This window comes from Pipistrellus kuhlii, unplaced genomic scaffold (assembly GCF_014108245.1).
Source record: "Pipistrellus kuhlii isolate mPipKuh1 unplaced genomic scaffold, mPipKuh1.p scaffold_m20_p_1, whole genome shotgun sequence".
NCBI lineage: Eukaryota > Metazoa > Chordata > Mammalia > Chiroptera > Vespertilionidae > Pipistrellus > Pipistrellus kuhlii.
In genome coordinates this window covers 145434335-145461511 of record NW_023425404.1, presented here as the reverse complement: position 1 = coordinate 145461511, position 27177 = coordinate 145434335, and the positions used below count along the sequence as shown (strand labels likewise).

At 43.3% G+C, this 27177-nt stretch overlaps 1 protein-coding gene across 7 annotated transcripts in view; it reads left to right on the top strand.

Moving 5' to 3' along the window:
* The first annotated feature begins 10100 nt into the window (after positions 1-10100).
* Positions 10101-27177, top strand: part of HERC3 (HECT and RLD domain containing E3 ubiquitin protein ligase 3) — a 91998-nt gene continuing 74921 nt past the window's right edge. For 4 of the 7 annotated variants that reach the window (XR_004990615.2, XM_036453087.2, XM_036453230.2 and 1 more), the window contains exons 1-3: positions 10102-10246; positions 12630-12690; positions 17292-17546. Coding sequence is in view for 5 of the 7 variants with exons in the window: in XM_036453087.2 (XP_036308980.1) it covers positions 17321-17546 (226 nt within the window). In the remaining 2 variants the exon portion in view is untranslated. Of the gene's footprint in view, positions 10247-12629; positions 12691-17291; positions 17547-25312; positions 25335-27177 lie in introns of those variants that run through there. The other 3 variants (XM_045570804.1, XM_036452893.2, XM_036452995.2) reach the window with 3 other exon arrangements.

The window sequence follows — 27177 nt, the reverse complement described above, 5'->3', positions numbered from 1 at the left end:
GGACGCAATTATCTGGCCTTAGCCAGGAGTGATGATTACAAAGAAGCCACAAGAATGAAAAATTACAGCTTGATCTTTAACCATGACTATAGCTTGATCTTTCACCATGATTTCTCATAATTTCCTTTGTTTTAAACTCTAGTAAAACTTCCTGGAATTATACTGTATAAAATAAGCACGCTGCACCGGCTTTGGGTCACCGTCTCTCCATCAGAGGACAGCTATCCCACCCAGTCCTAGCTTTTCCTAATGTTTCTGTGCCTGTCTCTTTCATTTTCTCAACCCCCCATTGCCCCTACTCCTGACTCATGTCTGCTCTCCAGTCGCAGTGGTTGCAGTCCAGAGAGAAATACTTAATACAATCCCATTAAGGGGATGGTGTGTATATTTAACTGGTGCCATCTTTTGTTAAGGAAAACTGGCAACCCATCACAAAGCTTTAAGAGTCTGCATTTGGCCTGACCAAGCTATTCCAGTGTTGGGAATTTATCTTAAGGCAATAATCAAGGGTGAGGGAAAATATTTAGCTATGTTCATTATGTGTAGCTTTGTTGCATTATTGTTTATAATTGAAAGAATGGAAATAATCTGACCATGCTATAGTGGGAGAATTGCTTAGATTATAGTATTATATACTCATTTTGTGGGTACATGCAATTGCTTAAAATGATGTAGTACAGTATTTAATTCTATTGAAGATGTTTTACATATTGCTAAATCCTGAAAGCTTTGTGTAAAAATACTATGTATAAAATGAGCCATCTTTGGAAATGCATAGACATGCAATGGGTAGGGCCAAAATATTAAAAACTAAAAAAGGGTGGTGAAAGAACAGGTCATTTTTCTTTTTTACTGTATTTTCCAGTGTATAAGACGACAGGGCATATAAGACGACCCCCTAATTTTACAGTTAAAATATAGACTTAGGCCTATATTCGCTGTATAAGACTACCCCCCACTTCCGAGGCAACACCAGTTCTTTTTTTAATACTGTAAACCTCTCTAACTCGGCCAATCCAAGCAGGCTTTTTATGCATGCAAATTATACACGTTCTGTACCCGAAGCTACACTGTGTTCTAGTAAAAGGCCTGCTCAGATTGGCCAGAGTCAGAGAGGCGGTCTATTAAAAAAAGAACTGGTGTTGCCTCGGAAGTGGGGGGTAGTCTTATACAGCGAATATAGGCCTAAACCTATGTTTTAACTGTAAAATTAGGGGGTCGTCTTATAAGCTGGAAAATACGGTAGTTCTACGTATTTTATTCTTTTAATGTAGTGTATATTTATTATGTTTGCAAAGAGAAACATGTTTTTTTTTTAAGTAGGTAAGAAAATGAGTATAATGGAAAAATGATAGGAAAATGAAAATTAACTTTGAAATGAGGTTACTTCTCAAAAGGCATGCAGAAAGATTCTGTACAGATGGGACATACATTTTACTCTAAGCATATCATATTCTCAACAATAAAGATTTTAAAAAAGCCAATGGAAAGAGGGAAACAGAATCAGCAATGGTATCTATAAGATAAGACACTGTAGTATCTCAAGTATCTATAAGATAAAAACAACATGTTGGTCAATAAAATGGCCAATATCACTAGGCTTTTACCTGTGAAGAGGATGAAAACAAAATACTGAAAGCCAACGAAGTTAAATACCAATTACTTTCCCTTTATATAAATGGTAGCCATAAAGTTTGGAAATACAAACAATAATATTTTATTTTTTTTACAGATTTATATTAAGTAATTTATGTTCCATTCTATATCAACTTTACAGATAGAACCCCCTTGACTACTTACTTCTTCTGGAGTATGCTGAAGATTGTGGATGGAAAATAAAAAGGTCCTATGGAAATAACCTCCCAGGGTAATCTGATCGTAAAGTCCTAGCTGGGCAGGTCAGGGTGGATAGTCACGCTCCAGGCATATAACTTCTTTACTAAAAGGCTTATCTTTACCCTAACCAGCCCGGTCATTGTTTTTGTGCCCCTAGATTAGCACACCATTGAAATGCCCCCTTTTAGATTCCTCCTGCAAATTCCTGACTGCCCTTTCAGATTCCTCCTTCAAGTGTGCAAGATGTAATTGATCACTGCTCACTTTCTCAAACCTTCATTTATTTTTTTCTTACAGTCCCTCCCTAATTTCAAATGCATACAAGAAACTGCAAACTGTTATTCTCCAACGCACTTTCTCAGTCCGTTGAGATTTTGCTTCCAAGCATATCCTCTGTTTGATTAAAATAAGCTCTTATAATTGGGGTGATGAACACACAATACAGTGTATGGATGATCTGTTGTAGAATTGTGCACCTGAAATCTGTATAATTTTGTGAGCCAGTGTCACCCCAATAAATTCAATAAAAAGGGGAAAAGACAAGCTCATAAAAATTCTCTATAAGTTTGGCTGTTTCTTACATCAACAAGGTACAGATTTAGTAAAAGTGAGAGGAAGAAACCAACCAAGGCAGCATAATAAAAAGGCTTCTACTAGAATTAAAGGAAATGGTATATTAATGTACCACACATTGCAACATGAACTATGCATTGCTACAAGGGAAAACACATTTAACTAATATAATGTCATCCAACATATCTATTGCAGTGTTAAAACAATAAACCATTTATCATGCATGTTTTTCTAGAATTTATGACCAACCTATAAAGCTGTCTAATATTGTTATATGTATGCCTTTTTGTGTGGGTGTGTTTTTGTTATTTTAATCCTCACCAAAGGATATTTTTTCATTAAATTATTTTAGAGAGAGTGAAAGGGAGGGAAGGAGAGCGAGAGAAAAATCAATATGAGAGACACACATCAATTGATTGCCTCCTGCATGTGCCCCAAATCGGGCTGGGGATCGAACCTACAACTCAGAAACTCAGGTATATACCCTTGATTGGGAATATATCCCAAGACTCTTCAGTACATGGGCTTGTGAAATCCGGCCAGGGCATGTATGCCCTTTTGAAACTCCATAGGCTCACTTTAGTTTTTCTATGTTATAATAAAACTAGAGGCCTGATGCAAGAAATTCGTGCAAGAGACTCAGCCCTCGCATCTGTGGTGGCTTGCCTTGGCCTTCGTCTGGAAGGTCTATTGGAAGTACATCTGGTCTAATTAGTGTATTACCCTTTTATTATTATAGATTCCTTAAATTTCATTTGACCCAGACTTAATCAAACTTCAAAAAAAGGGTTTATTTTTCATTATGATTTTATTTTGATTTGACACAAGTAAACTAAAGAATTTGGTCTTTTTTACACCTAGAAAGGAAAAATCACTGCTTGATTTTTGGCAGTTAAAATACGGGCGTGCTGTGCAGCTACACAGAAGCAGACATGCTCTTTGCTGCATTCCCTGAGCATTGTTGTCAGTACAGTCACAGTGATAGGTTGGACGCTATTTACAAGAGTGTAAGTTTTGGGACCTTGTGAAAAGAGGAAGTTTCATGAAAGATGTCACTTCCCAAGGCTTTATTGTTTGCATTCTTCAGGGACAAACCAATGCTCACGCTAAAGGCTTTCTTAAGAAATGCCCAATCATCCAATCCTATTAACATGAATTAATTTTAACTTATATTATTCTAGTGAGTTTCTTATACATAAGCACTTGTGCTTCAGTCAAATGGCTTGAAAGAAAAAAAAAGCAAACAAACAATGAATAGTTTCAAGAAAAACAAAGGAATAGTCAGAATAACTGTTAGCTCTTTACAGTCAGGAATGATGCTTCTTGTCCAGCAACACTACATATAGGAGACATTCAGTAAATACTTAATGGTCAGTTTATTGATGGCAATATTGATTTACCACATCTTTTTTCCAAGGTATGTTCTCATTATTAAGTTAATGGTGTGTACTATAGGAGAGTTTTCAATAATCTTATGTCATTTAGCCTGGGTATATATAGGTCTCTTGGATAAACTGTATTAAACAACCAAACATACAGAAAAATGTGAAAAAAATGTTTTATTTGATACAACCAATTTTTCCCTTGAGTACTGACTAGACTGACAAAGTGAATGTTTAGTTTGGGGGGTGGGTTCAGGAGTGACCAAGAAACAGCTTTGTCAATACATAGCTTCACAGGGTGCACACATGTTATCTGCCAAGTAATCAGTGTTTTCCCTTCCTAGAGCTGAGGACACTGATTGAAAAGTACACCTGAGAGACAGAAGCTGGCTTCCCTCTGGCACCTGGGACCTGGGCTTCCCTTGCAGAGGGAGGCCCCTCCCACACAGTGCAGTCCACAGGTCAGTGGCCTGAGCCTCTCTCTGTGGGGCAATCATGAGGCGATGGCTGGGCCCCAACCAATTGCATTGCACCCACCCTTTCTGGCCTGGCACCAGTGGGTGTCATAGGGTGGTCCCTGATGGTTATCTGGATGACCATCTGTTCAGCTGTTTGGTCGATTTGCATATTATGCTTTTATTATATAGAATGCATGTTTTTATTTCATAAAATTTGTCATAATTAGCAACTATCAAGTCTTTGGTATGATTATTTGGTTAATGCTTCCCTCCCCCTTCAAGGTAACAGGAACTGTGTTTTGCTCACCAATGTATTCGCAAGTCCTGGCATTATAACAGATGGTTAATATGTAGTGTATTTGTTAGGGAACACAGGAAAAGTCAGAAAAAAATGGATGAAAGACAGTACTATAGAAATGGAAAGAAAAAGTAAACCATGGCATTTTCAAAATAGTTAAAGTCTTTGCTATTATGACTAGTATTGGTGCTGAGGCCGTTTAAAACGTTTTTAGTAAATGGAGCAGGATATGTTGCTGAGGAAATTGCCATGTTATGTTGGCTCAAGTAAAAAAATAAAGTACTGTAGGTATCTTCACTGATAAAATATAAGCAACTTCCCAGGGTTTTGGTTGTTTGGTAAGGAAGCTTACGGAACCCGACTTTGTAATTTAGACATCATTCTTACCTCACCTATCTCTGGGCTTGCACCTTTGATAACCATCCTTTTCCTCAAGGTGAAATTTCATTTGAGAAACACCTGATCTATGGGTCAGATATGTTTACCCAAATGCTGATTGATTACAAACCTCATATTGGACACATGAAAATAGAATCTATTTTTCTCCTTCTCAAGTTCCTTCTTCCTACCAAGACTCCTCTTTGGCTATTCCTCCAGATCTTTTTGGTGATAACAGCTTTATCTATCTATCTATCTATCTATCTGTCTATCTATTATCTATCTATCTATCTATCTATCTATCTATTTCCCATCAGTTACAACTGTTTATTATTAAAGTACATTCAGGGAAGTAGTCATACAACTGTACTCTGGGTAGATTTCTATCTACTGGAGTTGGTTTATGCTTTATCCGGTGTAAAATTGAGTCTGGGAGCAAGATGATTTGCAAAATGCTTTGTCCAGTCCTAAGATTCGATGATTCCAGGGATGAGACTCCATTTCTACTTAAAATGTTGATCCTGGAGATGTGTGGGTGATACCAGCTTTAAATTGGAAATATGTCTGTAAACCAAAATTAATTTTATTTATTTATTCTTAAAAATAAATCTTTATTGTTCATATTATTACAAATGTTCCTCATTCCCCACCCCCTCCATTGTTCCCCTCCACGAGGTTCTCACCCCATTGTCCTCATCCATAGGTGCACAGTTTATGTTCAGTCTCTTCCTGCACCCCCCTCTCCCCTTCTCCCCAAGAATCGTCAGTTCACTCCCCTTCCATACCTCTGATTCTATTACATTCACCAGTTAATATTGTTCATCAGATTTTTTTTAATTCCCTTGGCTTTTAGATTCACTTGTTGATAGTTACGTATTTGTTGTTCCTAGTTTTTAATCTTTATTTACTGTCTCTTCTGAAAGAACTCCCTTCAGCAATTCATATAATTCTGGTTTGGCGGTGATGAACTCCTTTAGCTTTTTATTTTATTTTATTTTATTAGTGAAGCTCTTTATCTGTCCTTTGATTCTGAGTGATAGCTTTGCTGGGTAGATTATTTTTGGCTGTAGGTTCTTGCTATTCATCACCTTGAATATTTCTTGCCATTCCCATCTGGCCTGCAAGGTTTCTGTTGAGAAATCAGCTGACAATCGTATGGGTGCTCCTTTATAGGTAACTACCTGCTTTTCTCTTGCTGCTTTTAATATTCTCTCTTTGTTTTTTGCTCTTGGAATTTTATTTATGATTTGTCTTGCTGTGGTCTTCTTTGAGGGCGGACAGCTAATGCGCGGCTGGCTTTCTTGTTCAGGAGGAAAACAGAACCACCCTATTGCACTGATAGATGGCCCCATACAGGGAGAGGCCAGACTGTCAGGCAGTGGGCAGAGAGCTCTCAGAGGTGTGTGAAGCCAGAGGCCATTATTATGGGACTCAGAAACCAGACCCTCGTAGGGAGGGGCTGAATAAAGCTTGTCTGCACCACCCGGAGACCCCGCCCCATCCAAGCGGAGCACAGAAGCCCTTCCAGTGGCTAGTTTTCTTGTTCGTAGTGAATGGGACTCTCCTAGGGAGTGACAGACAGGAATCTAAAACTTGTCTGCACCTATACAAAGAGATGCGCGTGCCTGCAACCAATTGTGCAGGATTCAACAAAGCTTGTCTGTGCCACCCCGAGACTCCACCCCATTCATGCAGAATACAGAAACCCTCCTAGCTGAGACACTGCTGATCCTCACAGCCAATTGGCTTGGAGATCAACGCTTCCCAGTGATACCAACAACAAGCAAGGCTTAACAACAAGACTGCACACGCAACCCACAAAGGGCTACACCAAGACTGTCCACCTCAGGTAACTGGGAGGCTAACTCACTGAACCATATAGGACACCTTAGCCCACAAAGCTGTTGGGAGCCATCAGAGTTGATACAAGCAACTCCATCTTAGAAAATACAACTCCATCTTGGGAGTTAAGTTTCCAACTCCTCTTACAACTCACAGTCACCAGAGATCATGTGGTGCCCTGCGGTTTGGCCAGAAGCTAAAGATAACTTATCGCTTAACGACACATCCTGCTCCTGAAGATCTCTATAATGTCCCCTCCCTGACCCTTCCTCCCATAGTTTGCCCGGCCTTGGAATGTCCCCGTGGCAACCTCCCCCTACAGTTTGTGTATATATATATATATATTGCAGCTTCAACAATAAAATTCGAGGCTTGATCAGAACCCTGTCTTGCCTCCATTTCTTCGCATCTCCTGTCCTCTATCATTCCCTTCTAGGTGCCTCCTCACCCCCACGTTGATCTCCCGCTGGTCGGGACACAAAGCCACCCTACCAACTAAAGGAAGCTGTGAAAATGCTGAGACAAGGAAACAGATCATAAATAAAAGAAATGGAGGAAAAGAAGTGACTGGATATAGAGTTCAAAGCCACACTTATAAGGTTTTTCAAGAATTTCCTAGAAAAGGTCGATAAGACCTCTGAGGGTATGAAAAGCGATCAACTAGAAATAATAAGGGATCAACAAGAAATAATAAGGGATCAACAAGAAATAAAGAATACATGGTCTGAAATAAAAAATATTATACAGAGTCCTAAAAACAGAATAGAATATCGCAAGAATCAAGTCAAAGATTTGGAACATAAAGAGCCAGAAGACACTCCTCCACAGAAGCAAGAAGACAAAAGAATCCAGAAAGTTGAAGATAATGTAAGAAACCTCTGGGACAACTTCAAACGAACCACCATCTGAATTATGGGGGTGCCAGAAGAAGAGAGAGAGCAAGATATCGAAAACATACTGAAAGAAATAGTGACAGAAAACTTCCCCCACCTGGTGAAAGAATTAGACTTACAAGTCCAGGAAGCACACAGAACTCCAAACAAAAGGAATCCGAAATTAATTTTAGAATGTAATGAGTACAAAGCATTTATTTGAGCAAAAGGAGATGCAGCCCGGAAGACACAGGTTCAGACAGCAACCTAAATTGTGTTCCACTGAGACAAAGGGGAGGCCATCCTATATAATAAAGACCTAATATGCAAATTGTCCCCTTGACCAGGAGTTCTACTGCTCACTACGATGTGTGCTGACCACCAGTGAAGATGGTGGGTATTGGCTACGCAGCGCTGGCAGCGGGCATCAGTGGAGGCACTGCCAGCCTTGATGGACCCCGATGAGAGCGGGACCACAGCAGGATGGTGGAACAGAAGGGTGGGTGGCGCCAAGCCAAGGTGGGTGAGTGTGAGCGGGGCCCATAGCCCCTTTGATGGCCCTGCAGATGGTGACCAGTGGCAGGTGGTAGGGGGCGGGGCCATCACCTGGCTCGGAGGCACCGAGGGATCTGGGCAGGGAGCCTGATGACTCAGGTGGAGGGGGGCACGTGGGGGCCCAGGTTCTACCCAGGCCCAGAGGTCAACTGGGACCTGCCCTTTCATGCCAGGTGCTTGTGCTTAGATCTCTGGCCAGGCCTACGGACTCCACCAGTGCATGGATTTCGTGCATTGGGCCTCTAGTCTATTACAAAGTTTCTGCCCAAGGTCCCAATTTTATGCAAATAAGACTTCCAACTTGTGCAGTTCTGACTGGTTGGTATAGCTGTCACCAAGAAAACCATTTGTATACTAGTTGTTCTGTTTAGATGAAGCAGGTCTTAACCCATTGATATAAAGAGGAAACCGGGGTTTATCTACAGTGGTTGACTCAGGGTACAGGACCAGAATATATTGTGAGAAGCATAGAGTTCAGTATGAAGATCTTCCCACAGGGTGAGGAGCCTGTGTTAGTAAATGGCTAGACTCTTACTCATAAAATGTGGACCCTCAGGTGACCATGAGGAGTCCCATTAGTTCACATCGCAAGAATCTTTCTTCTGAGGATCCACATGCCTGTGTGAGAGACCTGGGTCTTGTGAAACTGCCACCTTTCTGGAGTATAAGGAATTGTGGAATCTCGTCCCCAGTGTTTATAAAGGTGTCTAATGTGTTTAAAACTTCAAAAGCTGTAATTATTTTCTTAGATGACCTTAGCTACATGATGACAGATTTTGCTCTCTCATCTTCCTTACCTCAGGAGCATTTGGTAACTTTATATCATTGAGAGTTCATATGCCAGCCAACAGTGCTCCATCCCCAAGATACACCATTCCTTAAAACCTTTTTCTGCTCAAAGCCAATTAGATTCTCAGAGCAGGTGACTGCTGACCTGACCTGATTTGAATATCTTTGTGAAGAGTCTGGCCTCAAAGGATCCGGTTCAAAAGCCAGGTTACAGAAATTCTTCCATTAAGAAAAGTCATTCCTTGGGGCTAAAGTAGTGCTTGTCCAGTGTTCTGCTTCTGCGTTTCAAATGGAATGGTTGCGGAGGATCAGCAGACACATCACCTTGGTGAGAGTCTCACCCCCTTGCCCCCCCCCCCCCAAAAAAAAAGGGTTTCTGTGGCAGGGGATCCCCCTAGGTTTCAGGACGCAAAGCTAGCTCTGAAATTCAGTGCCAGGAAGGGCAAACTTCTATAATGAGTGGGTTTTAGGCCACATTGGTGTCTTTATTTAAGATGTACTCAGTGACTTCTTTTGTGCTCCCCAGCGGCCACTCTCCACCCCTCCCTCCCAGATCCCTCCTTGTTTCTGCAGCACGTCTCTCCTCTCGGACCCGCAACCCTCCCGGAGGGCCCCCGAGGCTGCTCGCGACCTCCTTGCAGCCTTCCACAGCTCAACTCGGCGCTTGGGCTGCGCGCTTCCTAAAGGCCCCCGAAGGCCAGTGAAACAGCAGCCTGCTGCCCCGCTGAATACAATACTAACTCAGCGGCTGCCACTTAGCTTTCCCCGCGCCCACCTCTGCACCAACGAGATACGGACCGCAGATCTAAAAAAAAACAAAAAACACCGCTGATCAGCCCGCTCGTTCCCCTCCACTGACATGCAATCCTGTTCCCGCGCCAAAGCTGTGCGTCCAGCCATCGCGTCTCCGCCGACCCACGCCGCGGTCCCCCAAGCGGGCTCACCGGTCCTGTCACCTCGGACCGCCCCGCCCCGCCTCCTCCCACCAGGGTCTGGGCCTCTTCCCCGCCCTCCGCCCGTCCCGCCCTCGGAGCGTCCCGCCCCGCCCTCGGCTCCGCGTCCGCGGTCGCCATTGGTGGCGGCCCCCGCCCCGAGGGCGCCCATTGGTCAGGAGGGAAGCCACTCACCCAGCGCATTCCGCCACCCGCTGGCTCGCGGGGAAACTTCCTTATTATTGTGACGCCGGGAGCGGAGACACCCGGAGTCCGGCCGGAGGGACTGTCACAGTCGGAATCCCCGAGCGGCGGTGCAGCGCCTGCCAAGGTGCGCGGGGCGGGGGCCGGGGTTCCCGGGAGGAGGGCCCCGCGCCGCCGCCCCCGCGTTCCACGGGGCGCGTCTGTCAGCGCGCGGCGCCCGGCGGGGCTGCGGCGGCGGCGGCGGCGGCGGCGCTTCCCTCGCCACCCGAGGCCGGCCGGGCGCGCGGGCGGAGGGGCCGGGCGTCTGCAGTGCCCGCGGGGCGCCCCCTCGCCCTCTGATCCAAAGAACCCCCGCGCCCCGCGAGGCCGGAAGCTGCGCGCTTAGAACCGGGAGCGCCCCCAACCCGGCCCCGACTGTTCGCGGGTCTGGGAGGCATTGCGACGCGGCGAGTCCAAGAGGAGGATCCTCCCCTTCCTCCTCGCCTGTCCCCCCGATTTAAATTCCGGGGCTCGGGAGAAGGACGCTGCCCGGCCCGATGGCAGCGGGGGAGGCCTCCGCGCCGGAGGAGGGAACCCCCGCGGCAGCGAGGAGCTGGCGCCGGGGACGCGGGGCTCGGCGTCCGCGGTGACAGCGCCCGTGAGGCCGCGGCGCCCGCCCGGCACCTCCCACCTCGCGGGGGCCGTGCCCGCGCGTCTGTCCGTGCCCGCCTCCGGGGCGGGGTTGGGCGCGGGTGTGTGTGTGTGTGTGTGTGTGTGTGTGGACATGTACGTGTGCGAGGTGTTGGGCGCGGGTGTGTGTGTGTGTGTGTGTGGACACGTACGTGTGCGGGGTGTTGGGCGCGGGTGTGTGTGTGGACACGTGCGCGCGGGAGGGTGTGTGTGGACACGTACGTGTGCGGGGTGTGGGAGCCGGGAGGTCGGGGGCGGGGGGCGCTCCGAGTTATGGGCCGATGTGATGCGGAGTGGGCGCACCCGGACGCAGAGCGGCGGTAGCCCCGAACCCGAGGAGCCCGGGGGTGTAGTGGGGACGGCACCCGGGCACCCACAGCATCTGTGCCTTGGTTTGGAGTCAATGCACTGTGTGCCCTGAGGAATATGCATTTGAACGTGGCTTTCGGCAGCTCGCCGTTTCTGGCTGTCTCCTGATTTTCATGCTACTGTAGCTTTGAGATCAGCTCCGGTGAAGAAGCCCCTTGAATTCGGAGCAAAGCCTCCCAGGGTTCTGCTTGCAATCGTTCCACCTGAAACGCTTTCGGAAAGACGATTCAAGAGCTCTTGCATTGTGTGTGTGTGTGTGTGTGTGTGTGTGTGTGTGTGTGTGTGTGTTTTCTGGCTCTTTCCACAAATAGGAAGCTATTTCCGGAACCTTTCATTTGGTGATTTGATAACATCAAGTGAGCTGATTTTTAACTCCAGACGGAGAAGGAAGAAAAATGAAACAAAATGAGGATTAACAGTCTTTTATAATGAAGTGACTAGATAGGGATCTTGTTTTAGCAATCAGACTACTGTGTCCCTCTCTTTTAGTACTTTCCTTTACTCTGGGGCTGGAGTGCTGGGGAATGTCATTAAAATAAGAAAAGGGGAGTAATCTAGACACTCCCGCCCCCTTAAAGCAAAATAGATTAATTACACATCGTTGTTTGAACACATTGAGATAGGAATCTTCTGCAGGAAAGTTCAGAAATCAGGGAGGAAGGTTTGAAACGTCTTTGGAAAAATACCTCTTTTGGCTTGGAGAAAAACCGGATTGATTAACATGCAGTTTTTGCTTATTCAAAAAGTATGCAGTTGGGCTTGTATTTTTTTTTTTTTTTTAAACAAACACAATCTAAAATGTTCCAAATGATGTGCTTGGAACCACTGGTTATGGCATTTCATTCTGAGAAACAGACTTCTTAAGATTTGCATAATAATTTAAAATTTTTAATACATAGGGTTGCACCCCCACTGGAGATATAAGATAGTTTTGCATCAGTTTAAGCAATAAAAGTAATATTCTCCAAAGGGAATGGAATTTTCTACTTAAGATAGAAATAAAATTATGATGACAGGATCTTAAAATCATGAGGGACTTTTTCTTTTGAGAGACTAAAGGTGCCCCCCAGACTCATCTTGTTTTCTGTGATGGAGGAAACGTTGTTGGAAGGAAGGGAAGATACCAGAAAGTCTTCAAAACCAGTTGTGGCAAAATAAGCTATAATGTGTGTGGTACATGGAAACCATGGGAGAAAATAGACAAAATTGAATTGTAGTTTCAAAATTTCTCTTTTTAACCTAAATGGGAGATTTAAAAATAATTTCATTTTTATTTTAGTATCTGCTACAACTGCCAGGAATTTTTAAAGGTGCTACTTATGTCTCTAGTTCACTTTTAGAGATGATAGCTTCATAAGGCTTTTGTTGGTATTTAACAGTCTTGAGGTACCATGGGGAATATTTGTTTTCAATAACATGAAGGTATTTTTGTAAAGTTTCATACTAATGCTTTTTATTTCCTTAACTTGCAGATCTGCAGGGTGAGGGGTAACCATCTGGCTCCTTGTCCAAATGCCAAGTGTGTGACCTGTGGTGAGTTACTTGATTCCTCTGACCCTCAGTTTCCTCATCTTGTACATTGAGATAATATCTACTTTATAGAATTAATAAGAGGATTCAAAAAGATCCTTATATAATAAAAGTAATATGCAAATTGACCACCACTCCAACACACAAAGATGGCTGCCCCCATGTGGACACAAGATGGCTGGCAGGGGCGGGCAGTTGTGGATGATCAGGCCAGCAGGGGAGGGCAGTTGGGAGGGACCCAGACCTTCAAGGGAGGGCAGTTAGAAGTGATAGGGCTAGCAGAAAAGGGTAGTTGGGGTGACCAGGCCTACAGGGGAGGGCAGTTGGGGGGACCAGACTGGCATAGAAGAGCAGTTGGGGGGGGACCAGGCCTATAGGGGAGGGTAGTTGGGGGAGGACCAGGCCTACAGGGGAGGGAAGTTGAGGGGGGGGGGGGGACCAGGCCTATAGGGGAGGGCAGCCTGGGGGACCAGGTCTATAGGAAAGGGAAGTTGGGGGACCAGGCCTGCAGGGGAGGGCAGTTGGTAGGGACCAGGCCTACCGGGGTGGGCAGTTGGGGATGACCAGGTTGTCAGGGAGGGCAGTTAGGTCAACCAAGCCTGTAGGGAGGCAGTTGTGGGGGACCAAGCCTGCTGGGGAGGGCAGTTGAGGGTGACCAGGCTGGCAGGGGAGGACAGTTGGAAGGGACCAGGCCTGCAAGGGAGGGCAGTTGGAGGTGACCAGACCGGCAGAGAAGGGTAGTTAAGGGGAACCAGGTTGGCAGGGGAGGGAAGTTAGGGCAACCAAGTCTGCAGGGGAGAGAAGTTGGGGGGGGGACCAGATCTGCAGGGGAGGCAGTTGGGGGGACCAGGCCTTCAGGGGAGGGCAGTTGGGGGCAACCAGGCTGGCAGGGGAGGACAGTTGGGGGTAACCAGGTCCGTAGGGAAGAGCAGTTAGGGGCAATTGGCCCAGCAGGGGAGCAGTTAGACGTCAATCAGGCTGGCAGGGGAGTGGTTAGGGGGTGATCAGGCTGGCAGGCAGAAGCCATTAGGGGCAGCAGGCAGGCAGGCAGGCAGGTGAGTGGCTGGGATCCAACAGTCCTGGATTGTGAGAGTGATATCCGACTGCCCGTTTAGGTCCAATTTCAGCAGGATCGGGCCTAAACAGGCAGTCGGACATCCCTCAAGTGGTCCCAGATTGGAGAGGGTGCAGGCTGTGCTAAGGGACACCCCCAGACCTCCCGTGCATGAATTTGGTGCACCAGGCCTCTAGTAATTTATATAAAGAACTAGAGTTACTAAAGTTGCCTAGAGAGGGACCTTAATAAATCCTTAATGACTTTCTTTTGCTGTGATGTGGTGAAGAGAACTGGGTGAGTCCAGGAGGTAGGAGACCTAGTTTCTAGTCTCTTCTTCATCCACTTATTTCTCAGAGGACCAAGGTTACTTGGCCATGGAAGCCCCAGCTGCCATTAAAATAAAGCTCGGAATGTAAGTTTCTTACTTAAAGGTAAGGTTAAGTGGACACTTAAGGTATCCTTAAGAAGGTGATCTCTTTGATGCTATCCCTCTGCCCTTTTTAGGCATGTTCTACATTTAGAAATGGAACTTGCTGGTGTCAGGGATATATGTTTTTGTGTGTGAACCAGTAAGTGAACTAGTTTTTTGTTTAAAATATATTCTTATTGATTTCAGAGAGGAAGGGAGAGGGAGAGAGAATGATGAGAGAGAATCGTTGACTAGCTGCTTCCTGCATGCCCCACACTGGAGATTGAGCTCACAACCCGGGCATATGGCCTGACTGGGAATTGAAGTGTGACCTCCTGGTTCATAGGTCAACGCTCAATCACTGAGCCACTCTGGCCAGGCGTGAACTAGTTTTATTATAAGTCAGGGTAGACACGGAAAAAAGCCTGGCTAACTCTGTTGAGATTGCTTCAGTTACCCTTTCCATCTCTGGCTAGCTTAGGTCTAGTTACCTATAAGTTGGAATCCTACTTTTGTCTCTTAACTACTTGTTTACATGTTCTTGGGCAAGTGACCTAACCTTGCTAAGTCTTGAGGTTATGGTAAAGGGTAAATTAAGTAATCTGTGTAAAGTTTTTAGCACAGACTTAGATGAACAGTAGGCTTGCAGTAATAATAGATATTTTTCTTTATTCAGCAACTGTTTATTGAGCTCTTAATATATGCTTAGTAGGCTCTATTCTAGTCTTTAGGGATAGAGAAATGAATAAAAGTGAATGAGAAAAACATGGATGGGAATACCCAGGATAGCAAATGCCAGGTGAAGAACATTGCTAAAATTGGATTTTTAAATTTATGGACACCATTAGCTACTAGATATGGGGGTTTCTATCAGAGGGTACTTTTAGGTGAAAGCTGTGTTACTGGCTGGTTTCTCTTCGGTGCACTGAACTCTTCTCCTGAAGGATGATTTTCTTGCCTTCTGCTGTAGTTTTGGCAAAGTGTCTCAATGACCTAGACCAGATATTCTATTAGAATTAATAATCCATTCGTAGGAATACAGCTTATTTGTGGTTGTCGTTTAGCTACTTCTCTTAGTAAGCAATTTTTATTTGACTGCTTGACGATTCCCTTACTGTAACTCAGGTGGGAAGGATTTTGAACAATAGTCCTATTTGTCTTTTGTCATAAGTGGTTTCCATTAGTCAGTTAAAGATGAGGCCATACTTCAGGCTTGCAATTGTCCAAAGCTTTCAGAGTGTAGCTGATCCTCAAGGGCTGATTCATGCTGAACAAATTTATAAGAAGCTGATAGATCCAGGATGTTGAATTAATTATAAGAAGTAGAAATTCCAAGAAGCCTGAGATGCTGTGGTCATCTGGTGACGGTGTTCTTTTTACAGAGTAGGATCTGCCTTGGAAAACAAGTTATTTAATGTTGCTTAATTACTCATGGAATCTAAGCAAGGCAAGTGGTGAGGTGAATTTAATGACTATAGTACTTCAGTTCTGTGCTTGGGGTACATTTTATACAGCAAAGTTATCAGCAAAAAATATAAAAATGTGGCAGGCAAAAAGACCACTTTTGAGAGTCAGAACAAGAAGGCTGAGCATTATCTTATTTGACTTCAACTGGGAACATGTGCACAGGATGACTGAAATTTTTCATCTCTTTGCACATGTCTGGGAATGATTGCAAAAATGTTCTGAGCACGGATTTTGGGGTTACAAACCAATTTTAGTGAGTAGGCAAATTCACAAGCATGGGATTGCAAATAATGAAGAATAACTGTACTTAGAGCAAGTGAAGGAGGTGGTGCTGGACATTTTTGTTTAGTATGAATAAAGCTGCTGTGAGCATTGTTTATAGATTTAAAAAAAAATACATTTTTTAATGACTTCAGAGAGGAAGGAAGAGGGAGAGAGAGATGGAAACATCCATGATGAGAGAGAATCATGGATCGGATGCCTCCCGCAAGTCCCCCACTGGGGATCGAGCCCACAATCCAGGGATGTGCCCTTGACCGGAATCAAACTAGGAACCTTCAGTTCGCAGGCTAACACTCCATCCACTGAGCCAAACCAGCAAGGGCTATAGATTTTTATATTATTGATTTTTAGAGAGGAAGGGAGAGAGACAGATAGACATTGATATGAGAGAAACATGATTGGTTGTCTCCTGCATGTTTTTCAACTGATGATCGACCAAAGCCTGGGAATGAACCCAACACCTTTTGGAGTATGGGACCACACTCCAACCAACTAAGCCACTCCTGGGTAGGGCTGTTTATAGATTTTTGTGTAGACAAATAATCATAGCTTCTTAATACCATATTTTTAGACACATTGTACTTGGCTGGTTAAGGGGATGGCCTCATGGTATGCTGCCTAATCTCATTTGTTATCTCCTAGTTCTGGTTGGTTTCCTTCTTAGAGGGTAACTTTATTTTCAGGTTTCCAGAACATCCTATATTGTATACTGACTATAATTTAGTCATTCTGCAAGTATTTTTGTGGTCTTTGCTCCTGTAGGTGACATATAAATCTACTTGGGTGGCATTGTAGCCCACTGGATAAGATTGTGGACATTGGCTTAAGATTCATAGCCTGGTTCTAGCTCCTTTCGGCTGTGTGACCTTAGGCATGCTTGTTAATCTCTCTGAACCTGGCTTTCTCTGAAAATGAGGCTAAAAATAGTACTTATGGCACAGGGTTGGTGTGAAGGTGAAATTAGATAATGAAATAATATGCTTATTAGTACAGTGAATGATGTATAGTAAGTACTGTGATGTTACTTATATAACTACTAGAGGCCCAGTGCACAAAACATCCCCAGTAGGGGGTGTGCAGGAGGCAGCTGATCGATGTTTCTCTCTCATCGATGTTTCTGACTCTCTATCCCTCTCCCTTCCTCTCTGTAAAAAATCAATAAAATATATTAAAAAAATTTTTTTACTGAAACACAAAAATAGCATTATTATTATTATTATTATTATTATTATAACATGACTATTTTTAACACTATTAGTAACTGCTCTTCTGAAATGCAAGGTATCTGAAGAATATTAGAGGTTATTTTTAAAAATTGATTACATCTGTTACTCAATGCGATTTCCTCTGACCTATTTTCTAAAACCTTTTTTACAAAATTTTTTCTAGGCTACATGAGTCCCTGAAGGATAAGAACAATGTTATGTTGGGGATATTGGTCTCTGGGCCAGCCTGGAATCAGCACTAACCTACAAGGCATTGTGGCCGAGCCGCAGGTGTGCGGGTTTATATCGGACAGAAGTGTCAAGGAGGTGGCCTGTGGAGGAAACCACTCCGTGTTCCTGCTGGAGGACGGGGAGGTGTACACCTGCGGCCTGAACACCAAGGGGCAGCTGGGCCACGAGAGGGAAGGGAATAAGCCAGGTGAGTGCGCCTTGTCTGCCGTGATGGCTGGCGAGGAAGGCTGGAAATGGGAACGTGCTGGTGGGAGATTCTCAGGGAGGCTCTCTGAATGGTGTAGGTCCGTTGTCGGCAAACTGCGGCTCTCAAGAAGCCACATGCGGCTCTTTGGCCCCTTTACCCTGTTTCCCCGAAAATAAGACAGTGTCTTATATTAATTTTTGCTCCCAAAGATGCGCTAGGTCTTATTTTCAGGGGATGTCTTATTTTTCCATAAAGAATATGGTACACATTTATTGTTAAATGGAAATAAAGGAAATTTATTACCTGTATACGGTACGGTAGTACAGTGATACTGTAGGATTCACAGTTTGTCAACACAAACCAGACAAACTGTGAATCCTACAGTATCAAGAATTTACTCATTTATTCAATGACAATCATGTCATCATCTTCTGGGACATCATCATAACAATCCAATTCCTGAATTTCCTGGTGAATTTCTTGTGACTCCATTTCTTTCAGAATCAGTGGACCAAATTTCTCGTGTTTAGCCTGGGGGGGTCTTATTTTCGGGGGGATGCCTTATATTTCACTCAGAAGGAAACCTGTAAGTAGGTCTTATTTTCAGAGGATGTCTTATTTTCGGGGAAACACTGTAGTGTGGCTCTTCTACAAAATACCACGGTCTGGGTGAGTCTATTTTGAAGAAGTGGCGATAGAAGAAGTTTAAGTTTAAAAAATTTGGCTCTCAAAGAAATTTCAATCATTGTACTGTTGATATGTGGCTCTGTTGACTAATGCGTTTGCTGACCACTGGTGTAGGATTTTCTGTGTGGAACTTTTGTGTCTAATTCAAGCCTTTTGATGGAAAACCAGACATTTCCTTTTCGTCTTTTTGTTGTTGATGTTAATCCTCACCCGAGGATATTTTTCCATGGATTTTTAGAGAGAGTGGAAGGGGAAAGGAAGAGACAGAGAGAGAAACATCAATGTGAAAAGATAACATTGATTGGTTGCCTCCTGCATGTGCCCTGACTAGGGCCCAGGATCTAGTTGCAATAGGTATGTGTCCTTGACTGGGATCAAACCCGGGATCCTTCAGTCTGCTGGCTGACACTCTACCCCTGAGCCAAACCAGCTAGGGCCCCTTTTCATCTTATTAGACAACACATGTTGTTTCAGTTACCAGGGGAGGAAGTAGACTAGTTCATTTAGAGTTAGAGAAATAGGTTTTTCTCCCATAATTGAATGCTAACACACTGTGATTGTTTTGTGAATAGGTAATCCTCATACAATCAATATCAGAAGCATTTCCCTCTAATTTTTCCTCCAAAGTGCCTATTCCTTTATTTATTTCTGCAACATGTTTTTGTTAAGCAATTTGGGCTAAGCGCTGTGCTTGGTGTTGTGAGTAGAAAGTGAATGAGAGAGTAATGATTTGGCTCCAGGAAGAATGTGTGAGGTAAGCTGGAGAACATGCTGGGGGGATTAAAGGAGAGGGATTCATTTCGCCTTCGTAGGTCAATCAAATAGGAAGCAGGAGTAGGACTTCAGCAAGTGTGTGTATGTTTGTTGCACACACCTGGGTGTACCCAGTGATTAACGGCATGGGTATGAGGGTGCAGTCCTTGTTCAGGGAATGTTGAGTAGTTTGGTGAGACAGTTGGTGGAGGGTGAGAGAGGAGAAGTTGGGAAGGTAGAGGGCTGATTAGATTCCTTAAGTTTAAAGGTCTTTCATGTAATGATAACAGGTGCTGTGTGTATTTGAAGTCCTTTCTCCTTCCACTTTTTCTGTCTAAAGGATCTAAGTTTGACCTTCAGCGTGTGCTTATAGCATAGCTCTGTCTATAAGGTACTTTCTTAGTCTTGGATTTCAGCTGCATTTAGAGGAGTGGTGATACGTGAATGAGTCTCCTTTTGGTGAGAAATTGTAAGATAGAGTCTTAAATTATGACCATGCTATATTATTCATATTAGCATGGCATGTGTCATTTTCTTTGTTACTTGCTGATTTTTTTACTTACTCCAAATCAAATGAAGATACTGAAGCTTCACTAAAGGATAGTCTTACTGTTTTTTTTTCTAGATGATTTTACTCTTTTATGTTTATTTAGGCAAGTCATTTTAGTGTCAGGATGAGCTAATGTTTTCTGTGACACTGACTCCCCCTTCTCTCATATTTATTTCCTCCCATAACAAGTGGCTACATTCTGCAGTTGCACTGCCCAAATGTCAGTGTTAACATTTCATCAGTTTCATGCTGCCCACTGGCTAAAGGGCCGCAGGGCTGCCCTTGGGTAGAATCATTAAATATGTGAAGTATGATTTACGGGCTTTCCCCCCATTTTTGCCTCTAGGTTCCCTCTTGGGAACCCTCCCTGCCATGCACTATCAGGCCTGCTCACCTGCAGCAGCACCCAGTGTCCTAAACAGTGGTTTCTGGACTGGTGGCCCTTGGGCTTTTGGGATTTCCAGGAAGTGATTTGTAGCGTGGTCCATATGTAGAATTTTATATATACAGTGCACCTGATACTACAGTTTTTCAAATGTGAGTACATCTTGTTTTTAACTGAAATAAAAATTCATTTAACAGTGTCACCAATTCATAAATTGAGTTAATAATTCCTATTCATTTTGTTATACCAATTAAAATAATACTGAACTGTAATGTAGAATTATTATGGAGGTGGCAGGGAGGTTTTTTACTTTTAAAAATGTTTTTCGTATTAGAAGGGAGTAAATGCCAAGGCCATCTTTCTCTCCTGTTAAAACTCTCCGATGTCTTACCGTAATCTCCTGCCAGGGGAGAGTCAGGGTCTTAACAGCTCATGCTTACAGAGGGGTCAGTGGCAGGTCACAGCCCAACATCATGCTCCTTCCTTTGGGAATATCTACATTCCCTCAGGGCTTAGAGATCCTTTCGGCCCATTTCACATCAGCCACCCCTGAAGGACTTGTGTTCACCCTGACCAGCCTTTGAAGGGAGCGTTTTGGGACCGGGAGGAGATCTTTCCATTACTCCTATAGAGACAGCAAGATGAGGGTGAATTCTGGAGTCAGACAGACCTGGTGGAGGCATTACCGGGTTCTGATTCTGTATTTTAGAGCCTCAATTCCCTTTCCTATAAAAAGGGGAGACTGGGTTCTAGTGTAGCTCTTGAAGTAGTTTCACATGATAAAAGAAGATCCACAAAGCTAACTGTGGCCTGTGAAGTCTGCCCTCCTGCCTGTTTTCTCTGTGACCGTGCCTCCTGTCGGGCCGCATCCCAGCAGAGCTGGTCGCTCAGGATGACTCATGGCACACATTTGCCTTAGAGCCTGGGGTGAGAAGGTTCAGCTTGGGATGGCAGGTGAGAAAGGACACAAAATCCTGGTAACCCCACCATGGCAAAGATCTGTGGAAGGCGCTGTGGAGAATACATCTGAGTGCAATGTGGCATTCTGCCAGAGGAGCCTTCTGCCACCTGCTTCATGGAGCGAGTGGTGGGTGGTTCGTGGGCCTCCGGGAGTGAGGAGCAGCCACTCTGCTTCTGCCCTTACGTTGGGTCAGGCCAGTTCTCTCTGCAGTGAAGGCTGAGTGATTGCAAGAGACTTGAGCAAGAGGTATGACAAGAAGGCTTTTGGATTCGACCAAAGAATCCAGCCAATGTTTGTAATATAAATTTCAAATAAGTTTCTAGTGTCCATTACAATAGATCCCAGAAATTTCTGTCGTTGGCAAAGTTTGCCTGTTAATTATAAACTCCACTGCAGCTTCAGAATAGTTCCTCTTTGAATGGAAAGATGATGTGGGTGAGCACTCCCCCCATGCTCTTTTTAAAAAAATATATTTTTTATTGATTTCAGAGGGGAAGGGAGAGGGGGAGAGAGTGAAACAGCAATGATGAGAGAGAATCATGGAGTGGCTACCTCCTGCATGTCCCCCACTGGGGATCGAGCCCACAACCCATCCATGTGGCCTTGACCGGAATTGAACCCAGGTAATAATAGAACCTTCAGTCTACAGGCCGACACTCTAGCCACTGAGCCAAACTGGTTAGGGCCCTCTCTTCTGACTTTTTCATTGGTAGGTATGTTCTAAATCTGGGTACCATTTGGGTTTATTTTTAATGAGTGGGAGAAGAGAAAGCTTGTGTTCTATATGTGCTTATTGAGAAGTGTGACCTGGAAAGCTGCTAGGCGGGAAGGTGGTGACAGACAGAGACCCTGTTTCAGGTAGCCTGCGCTGGCCCTGGCCCACAGAAATGCTGCCCCCAGGTAACCACTGTGGTGTTTGGGGAGGGAACTTGGTAGAAGGCCACCTCCGAAGAGGGCATGTTTCTGGGGATAGTGGGCAAGTCTGAGATTTCAAGTTGACATCATTGCCCAGACTGAAGCACTCTGCAGTATGAAGGATAAAAAGAGTGAGGGGAAGGAAAGTGATGCTATAGGCAATGTACCAGGACGGAATTCTTCTATTTGAGCATGTGTCTTGACTCAGTCCTGCCAACAGTCACGTATGAGTTTATACTTACATTTTAACTTTTAATATATTTTTATTGATTTCAGAGAGGAAGGGAGAGGGAGATAAAAACATCAATGATGAGAGAGAATCATTGATTAGCTGTCTCTTGCATGCCCCCTACTGGGGATTGAGCCTGCAAACTGGGCTTGTGCCCTTGACTGGAATTGAACTTGGTACCTTTCAGTCTGCAGGCTGATGCTCTATTCACTGAGCAAAACCAGCTAGGGCTATACCGACATTTTATATGTGTGTTTAACTGGCACAGTTGCAAGGTACACAAATTCGTTTTTTGGAGGCATCCTGTACCTGTGACAGAGCAGTGATACAAAGCACTCCACAGTGCTTGTATGGTTGTCTTCTTTTTTTTTCTCCTTGAAAACATGTAATAGTTTCCAATTGCTTTTATTGCTCCTGAGGCAGCTGTGCTTTCCTTGTACTCTCATTTCTCTCCTCACTACTGCCCCTAGGTGACCAGCTTCCCTGTGTGGAGGAGAGAAGGCGTTTTAAGGGCATGTCCAATACTAAAACTCCTGGTTATGCAGGCACATATATTTTTCCATTGTGTCAGGCCACTTACGGTTCTTGCTGAGGTGTCTCCATGACTCATTCATTTGTGCTTTGGCAAAGGGCAAAGATGCCTGTAATTCCCAGAAACATTTTTTGTGGGCAGAATGCCAAACCCCGTTTACACTCAATGTCCAGCTTAAAAAAAAAAGTGTTGGATTATAATTGTTTTGAATATTCTTCTTCCACATGACTTTTCTCCCTTTATGCTCTCCCTTGTGTTGTGATACATTCTTAACCCTCCTTCCAAAATCAGGGATGGTTTCAGTGATTAGGACATTGTGTGATTATTTCTAATTTCTTTATACTTTTGCTCATGATTCACCTAATAACTTCCTAAAACATATACTTACAGAGTTGCATTATAGGAAGACTTATGTGCCTTCTTTTTAAAATAAAGCTTGCAAACAAAATGTGATTTTTCCCCCTAAATGATGACATTTTATAAGTGATTAATCTATCTTGGAATATTTTATTAAACTAAAATAGGAACTGGTTGCCTAAAGAGAAAATTGAAAACTTCTACCTCAGTTTACTGTGCTTCCCTTATTCCCACCCAGCCACGTTGTCAGTACTAGTTTTCAGCTAAATGGACAGTTTTTCTTTCCCAATATTTACTCAACTAGAGGCCTGGTGCACGAAATTAATGCATAGATAGGTCCCTAGGACTGGCTGGCTGCAATCAGGGCCGATCAGGTTCTCCAACTCCCCACCTTCTCCTTCCCTCACTCCCTCAATGTCCTGCTGCCACCACTGGTTGCCTGCCATGTTATATGCTGTCCTGGTGGTTAGCATACATCAAAGCAAGCAATCAACTCCTGTTCTCCCAGTCAAAATGTACACATTTTACATAGTGTACAAAAACTCCCAAGGGGACACTGCATATTAGCCTTTTATATATAGATTTTTAATATTGGGATTAGCATAAACTAATCCTCTGAATTATTATAAACCTCCTAACCTTTCGTCCTATCTTGAGTAGACAAGCAGTGTAGTAGCTGCAATTATTTAGTTTAACCTAATTTGACTATGTTAAATTTAAAAAAATTTTGCATAGACATCCCAGGAAGCTTTTTCCTAACAAACCCCAAATTATAAGTAGACTAACATTTCTGTGTTAACCCTGTTGGATTCATATCTATGATTGGTTCCTTTTACTTTCTCCTGAGTTAGTTTCTGTCTTCAGGTACTTTAATCCAATTCACATTCACATTTTGCAGTCAGTCTAATCATTTCCATAATGCCCATCACCCTATGTAACAGCTCTTCTGCAGTTTTGATAAGTGAGTGTATAAAGCAGAACATCTCAAAAGCCTTAATTCTCAGAGCTGTGTTTGCTGCTAACCCTGGTAGAAGTAATACTTTGAACTAGCTTATCAGTTTGCTCTCCTGTCACTGAAGGACTCAGTAACTTTATTATGTTAATCAGCTTTCTGCCAAAAAGCAAGCTAGCTGAGCTGAAAGGAAATAGAAGGAATTCTATAATGACTTCCTGTTATTGAAGTGCTTATTTCCGTAACTCTGATATGAAAGGCAGAAGGTGCCATAAGAAGTGTTCAGATCTCAACACTACACTTGTTAGGGGCCCTGTTCCTTCTTCATTAGGAGTGGCAAGTGGCTTGGAGATTGTATACCCTTTCTGATAATGATAATAATGGTGGGAATCAAACTGGTTGGCTTTTTCGATAGCTGAGTGGACAGCTTTCTGGTCCGGAGGCCTGGGGATCAGAAGCAAATGTCATTTAATAATTTTATTTTCTGGTATGCTTAATCAAGAGTTATAAGGAATTCTATATATGGTACTCAGCCTATTTCTCTAAAGATATTAGAAAGTAAATACTTACTAATGAACAACTCCAATGTGAGGTATTGTTTGTACTTTAAAAAATTTGCAGTATTTTAAGTAATTAACAAATGTATTGTGATACATTTGTTAATTGTAAATGTGGTTAACTGCCTATACATATTATAAACTTTGTCTTAATGTGCTTAGCTTTTTTTCTTTATTGTTGACACTATTACAAATGTGCTTAGCATTTTTAAGCCAATTAATCCTTATGATAGCCCTGTAAAATACGTCAGTATTATTACCCTAGATTTAGGTAAGGAGAAAAGGAAAAGGAGTTGAATTTTAGTCTTGCTTGGGTACTGACAGTTTGGTTTTAAAATTCTAGAATTATGCCCACAGACATATTTTTAACCTCAGGTTGATCAGCAGAATTAATAGAATTTTTTAGTTCTTTACTTTATTGGTCCCAAGCAAAGTAACTTATATATATTGGGCACTTTGGAAAAACGGATTATCCCTGTAAGACACGTATACATATATCTTATCTCAGCGCCATAGTAACATTGCCTCCAGCATTCTGGACCCAAATCGCAAAGATGGGAGAGAAAAATGTCATAGTATGTGCACTACAGGCTACTCTGTGACGCTCCTGGTGGACTTGAAGTGGTTCAGCAACAGTTAGGTGATTTGAGCTTGCCGTAGTCCAGAACATGGAGTGCAATCTGATCCCACCTGAATTCTGTGAACAGTCATTTCAGGCTTCCAGTTAGCGCTGATGGGTGAATCTTTGGACAGAGATATAAATAACCTGAAAGAAGGTTTTCCCTTCTTGCATTTTGCAGTTGCTTAAGAAGAGCTCACTCTGAAATCTGAACCTGATTTTTTTTGTTTCTAAATGGGCCTGTATCAGTTAGGATGCTATCGGGAGCAAGTAACAGAATATAGTGCTAAGGTAAATATGGAATAAATAATGAGTACAACTTAGGACCTGATATAAGAGGCCTAGAGAGAGACATTTCTAGGACTGGTTAAATCAGGGGCACATCATGCACCCAGGGGCTTCCTATCTTTCTGTTCTGCCATCTTCATTTCCTTGGGTTTGTCCCCTCCCGGATACCAGGTAACTGTCACGGCTTCAGTCCTCGCATCCTCACACAGGCAGACAGAAAGGGGAGCTTCAAAATGGGGGAAATTTTTCCCAGGAACCCCCAGCATACATCCTCTTTTGTCTCAGTGGCCAGGTCTGGGTTACAGGCCAACAGAGAGCATTCACTTCCATGCGTAAGTGAAATAAGAATAAGTGAAATAAGAATGATCTGATTGTCTTGTCTACTAGGTTTGGGAAGGGGCCCAGCACCCCTGACGGTTCTGGTGCGAGGCAGAAGTGGGCGAGAGCTGATGGGCAAGCAATGCATAGTGTCTTCCCCAAGACCGAGTTTGTAATTGTGTGCAAATTTGGGTCTTTGACACCTTCAAGTGGAATTATGGAGTCTTATTTTTGTTCCATGCTATGATCTTTAGTTTATTGTATGAATTCGACATCTTCACATCTGCTTTTAAAACAAAACCAATGGCTGTTATTGTGAGGCAATGACTTTCTCTAGTGCTTATTATATGATACATGATGTCAAATTGTGTATTTCCTAAGAGTTAGTGAATTACCGTATTTTTCGGACCATAAGACACACTTTTTCCCCCCCAGAAGTGGGGGGGAAAAGTCCCTGCGTCTTATGGTCCAAATATAGCCTACACATATACTGTAAAAAAAAAGTTTTTTTACTTGCCCAGCTCTGTGTGGTCTCTGTGTGCTTGCCCGGCTCTAAAATGGTTCTAAATGCTGCTGTTTACTTTACAGGGTTGATTACATGTGTTTATGACTGTGATGTTGGGTTTTAATGCACATAAAATATTTTAGGACACTATTTGTTTCAGAATCTTTTTTTCTTCATTTCCCTTCTCTAAAAACTGGTGCGTCTTATGGTCCGGAGCGTCTTATGGTCCGAAAAATACGGTACTCATGTGTATATCTTAGTTTTAAGTACAATGTGGAAGGTACATAGTGTACAGATGCGCTACATAAATAAAAGGTCTCACAGTTTTTATTATTTTGTTACTTTGCCATGTTCTGTATGAGTTTGGGAGATGGCTTGGGTTGGGTAAACACAGATCAGAGTGATTTGATGTTTTTAAAAATTGCTGAATTTTAAGGATGGAGAATAAAAGAGTGACTTGAATGGTAAAAATTGCCATTTATCAGGCTTCACAGAGTGGATTTGGTGTCATGCAGCAGAACTTCTCCAAAGAGAGCTCTGGTAGACTCAGCAACTTCAGTTCAGTAAATTCTGTCATTAGTTTTACCCATATTTAGAAAGATTGCAAAAATCATGAGTTGCCTGAAAACATTTTCTTTAACAAGTGGTATCACCTTATCCATTAGTCAGTCATTTATTATTAGTGGTCCGCCCTCCTCTCTCCCCCTGCCCTCTTCCCCTGGTCATTTAACTATCAATCTTAAAATCATAAAATGAAGCAGACTATAAAGTATACCCTTTACAGTACCTCTCATCCCTTACTACCACACCTTTCCTCAGTATATTTCCAGGCGAATGTGAATATCCGTTTCTTTCTTTCTATATATATTTTTTAATATGATTGATACAGATACCTTCCAATGATAGGAGACTTAATGTTTTTGCAGAATGTGGGTATGAATTATGTTTGAGGCCGTGATGGATGGATAGGAGTGGAATTTTATAGTGATGTGGAGATTTATTCTTCTTGCCAATTCTCTAGCT